Source organism: Entamoeba nuttalli, assembly GCF_000257125.1.
Source record: "Entamoeba nuttalli P19 unplaced genomic scaffold asmbl_7014, whole genome shotgun sequence".
Taxonomy (NCBI): domain Eukaryota; phylum Evosea; order Mastigamoebida; family Endamoebidae; genus Entamoeba; species Entamoeba nuttalli.
In genome coordinates, this window is record NW_008578396.1 from 1 (window position 1) to 4,169 (window position 4,169).

Sequence of the window (4,169 nt, forward strand, 5' to 3'; positions counted from 1 at the left end):
CATTATGTCAAAGAGGGTATTTGGCTTTCAATAAAACATGTATTGATACGTCTTGTGGAGAATTATGTAAGCCAGGTTATTGCCAGTCTGGTGTATGTTCGAAGTGTGTAGATAACTATGTACTAATAAATAATACATGCTTTGATAATTCATGTAATAAATGTGAAGTTGGACATTGTAGTAATGGGTATTGTGATGATTGTATTAAAGGGTGGTATGTGTATCAGGCACAATGTTGGGGTTTGTTTTTAAAGTAAGTCATTAAACAAAGAAAAAAGTTTACACTGATAGAATGCCCTTCAAATTGTACAGAGAGTGGATGTGAAGATGGGTATGGATGTACTGAATGTGTTGATGGAATGCATTTAGATTCTGGAAGGTGTGAAGTTAATATTCCAGAGGAAGAAAATAAAGAAAAAAATTGGCGACTGGGATTATACATTATATGTCCTCTACTTGGAATATTGATTATAGGAAATGTCTTTGTAATAGTTCTATATATTATAAGAAAATTTAGAAACAATTCTTATACTTCTTTATCAATGAATTAACTTCTTTCTTTAGTTTTTGGAAATCTTAAAAATCAAACAAAAATGAAATATTTTGATTGTTTTTTTTTTCTTTTTAAGAAAGTCAAAAAATATAGATTTATTTAATGATAATAAAAAAAATAAGAACTAAAAAAATATAGATAACTATGGATGTTAATGAAATACGTCGTAAACGTCTTGAGGCATTCAAAAATAAAACAAATAAAGTAGAAAGTTCTAATCAAATAGATAAAAAACAACAAGAAAGTATTAGTCAAACAAGCAAATTAATGGAAAAAAAAGACAAGGTTGATGAGGAAAGTAAAAAACAGAAGGCTTATTTGTACTTAATTCAAAAAGTTTTTCAATGTAAAATGACAAATAGTAATGAGTATGGAGATATTGATTGTAAAGAATTTTATAGTGAACATTTAGTGGTTGATGAGTCTTTTATTGAAATGATCATATTACATTGCCTAACAAATCCAACAAACCTTATGTCATTAAGCTATTTAGCTGAATGTCTTAACAGGTTATCTGATTGTGTATATCTTGACAAAACGTTATTAGAAATGATTAAAAAAAAAATTATTGATTTTATGGTTATTGTATTACAATGCCCTGATTCATTTCCCAGTACAGAATCAGTCTATACAATGGTTTGGAAATTAATTTCTGGAAGTCAAGGAAGAGTGATAATGAAAAGTATTGAAAATCATCCAGATATGATGGAAATAACAGAAATATTCTATCAAGTATTTTTAGACCAACTTGGTAAAATCAAACTAACATCTCCTGAATTTTTTGAATTCTTTTCATTTATTGATAATTTATTAATGAATGAAGCTGTTGCATTAAATATTGTTTGTCATGATAATTTTTTACCAAAAGAAATGACAATAAATCAGTTGTCAAACACATTATTAGGAAGACTACTTCAAATTTTCTTTCTTGAGAAATTAGATGGTTATGGTGATCCTTTGAAAGATGACTATTTAATTGTATTACAAAGACTATTACCTGCAGGAGCAACAGGACAAAAAATGATGGGTGAAATACTTTGTTCACTAATGAAATATGAAGATAGTAGAGAACAAACTTTTAAATGGATAGAATGTTTCTATACAATTAATAAAGAAAGAATGAAAATTGAATATAACAAAGATAGTGTATTTCCTGATTCATTGTTGTTACTATTTTATTACTCTTTATGTTATGTATTTGCAAAAGAAATTAAAAAGTCAACAATTAACTTTAATTATTTCTTAAACACAAATATTCTTGAACTTGAAAATACTACATTATTTCAAGCCACTCCTAGTGAAATTAGACAACATATTTTTATTAATGGATCATATACTAATTCATTGGATTTGACTCATTCAACCTATCCTATTAAAAGTGATGTTAAATTTCCTCAAATTAAAGTAGAAGTACCATCTCTTTCAACCCTACTATTCTTTACAATTTTAAAACTATCTCCAGTATGTTTAACTCAAATATTGCACACTAACGAAAATATTATTAGAGCTTTATCAAGAGCTAGAAAAGAACAAAATGTCTATGTATGTGATTATCTTAAACGGATATTACTTTCTAATAATGCTCAACAGTTTAATGCTGATGCTTGTTATAGTATGAATAATTTTTGCGAATATCTTGTTAAATTCATCTTTCATTGTTTACCTCAAAATATCTCTCCATTGCTAAATCAGTCCAATGAAATCCCTCTACCTTTAGCATTTCTTCCAGAATACATTATTGGTATTTTATCTGATTTCATTCATAGTGAATCATTTATTACATCTAATTATCTTAAGTCTTCAATGAGTTTACCTGAGGGTCTTGATGTTATTATTTGTTCATTTGTTTCATCCCAACACATTTGTCATAGTCCTTATGTAAGGTCAGAACTTGGAGAAGCTATTACTTGTGCTATTCTAAATGAAAAAGAAGTTTTTAACAGACCATACAAATTATTGATGAACGAATTTTGTAAACAACATTTGATATTCTCATTACTTTGTTTTTATGTTGATTGTGAGAAAACAGGAAGTCATTCTCAATACTATGACAAATTAAATTGGAGAAAAATGCTTCAAGAATGTTTTAAGACATTATGGGAGTTTGGAGACTACCAAAAGAAAATGATTGAAATATTTGAGTCAAACAATGAGAGAATATTCCCTGCATTTGTACAGTACATCATTAGTGACACTAATTTAATATTAGAAGACTCATTATTAAAATTAAGTGATATTAAAATTGCAGAAGATAAGCAAAAAGATAAAGAAAAATGGAATAGATTAGATCAACAAACACAAAATGATATTATTCGTTCTATGAGAGAAAATACTTCAATAGTAAAGAATTTATTTGCTAGCACAGAGTGTACATTCAATTTCTTAAAGCTAGTTCTTCAAAAAAGTCAACGACCCTTTTTAGATAAATTAGTTATTAATGATGTTGCTGCATGTTTTAATTATTTCTTGTCATGTATTGTAGGAGAACGGTCAAGTGAATTCAAAGTGAGTAACTTTGAAATGTATAATTTTCATCCCAAAGAAATGTTAAACAGTTTCTTTGATATCTTCTTATATCTTGGTCAAAATGATAAGTTTATTCAAGCAATATATGAAGACACTCGTTCCTTCAAAGAAAAAACTTTTGAAGCTGCTTTAGTTAATGTTAAGTATATTCACTCTAAGTCAGAAAAAGAAATGGAAGAATTCCAAAAATTGATTGATAAAATTAAAAATTATTCTTCTCATGATATCTTTGCTCAAGTTGAAGACATGGTTGGTATGGATCTTCCTGAAGAATATTGTGATGCTTTACTTGGAACATTAATGAAAGACCCTGTTAAACTACCTAATAGTCATGTCATTGTTGATCGTACAACTATTGAAAAACATTTAATGAATGCTAAAGAAGACCCATTTGATAGAACACCATTAGAATTATCAATGGTGATTCCAATGAATGACTTGAAACAAAAAATCATGGAGTATGTTATGGAAAAAGCAAAAGAACTTAAGCTGAAATAATCATAATCTACATCTTTCGACTTTCCTTCTTTAATTTCATTTACTTCTTTAATTAACTATAACAAAAAAGTTCAATTAAAAGATATATATTCAACTAAATTTTACAATGGTTGAGAAGTGATTATTTACCTGAGTTTAATATGTTCTGATTCTGTCATATTGTTCATTCCCAAGAAATGAGAACTAGCAAACTCTTCGTCTTATATGCTCTAGAATAAATGGTGAAAGAAGAAAAATAATAAACTAAATGTTTTATGGTTATTTAAATGAAAAAACATTGATAAAATAAATAAAGGCAACAATGATATAACTGAATATAAATTAAATGGGAGACAAGCACAACATTAATTATAAATCTTAAATAATACAATAAATAGCAATAAAAAAAATATTAGTAAAAAATGTTTCATTCAAAACATATAAGAAATAATAATGATAAAAAAAAGCGAAGAAAGTAAAAGACATTGCATTATACCTAAAATAAACAAAAGAAAACAAAATGGCATAAAAAAATAAATGATAAATAACATAATAAAAGAATTATAAATACATGACTCATAATAGTACATTAAATATTAATGACAGTCTAATA

The 4,169-nt window shown here is 26.7% G+C and overlaps 1 protein-coding gene across 1 annotated transcript; it reads left to right on the forward strand.

The window, feature by feature from the left end:
- Window positions 1-697: 697 nt before the first annotated feature.
- ENU1_163770 (U-box domain containing protein) lies at window positions 698-3,577 on the forward strand (the record flags this gene model as incomplete). Its single annotated transcript, XM_008860926.1, has 1 exon — window positions 698-3,577. One exon carries the CDS (start codon window positions 698-700, stop codon window positions 3,575-3,577), a length of 2,880 nt encoding a protein of 959 aa, XP_008859148.1.
- Window positions 3,578-4,169: the final 592 nt, after the last annotated feature.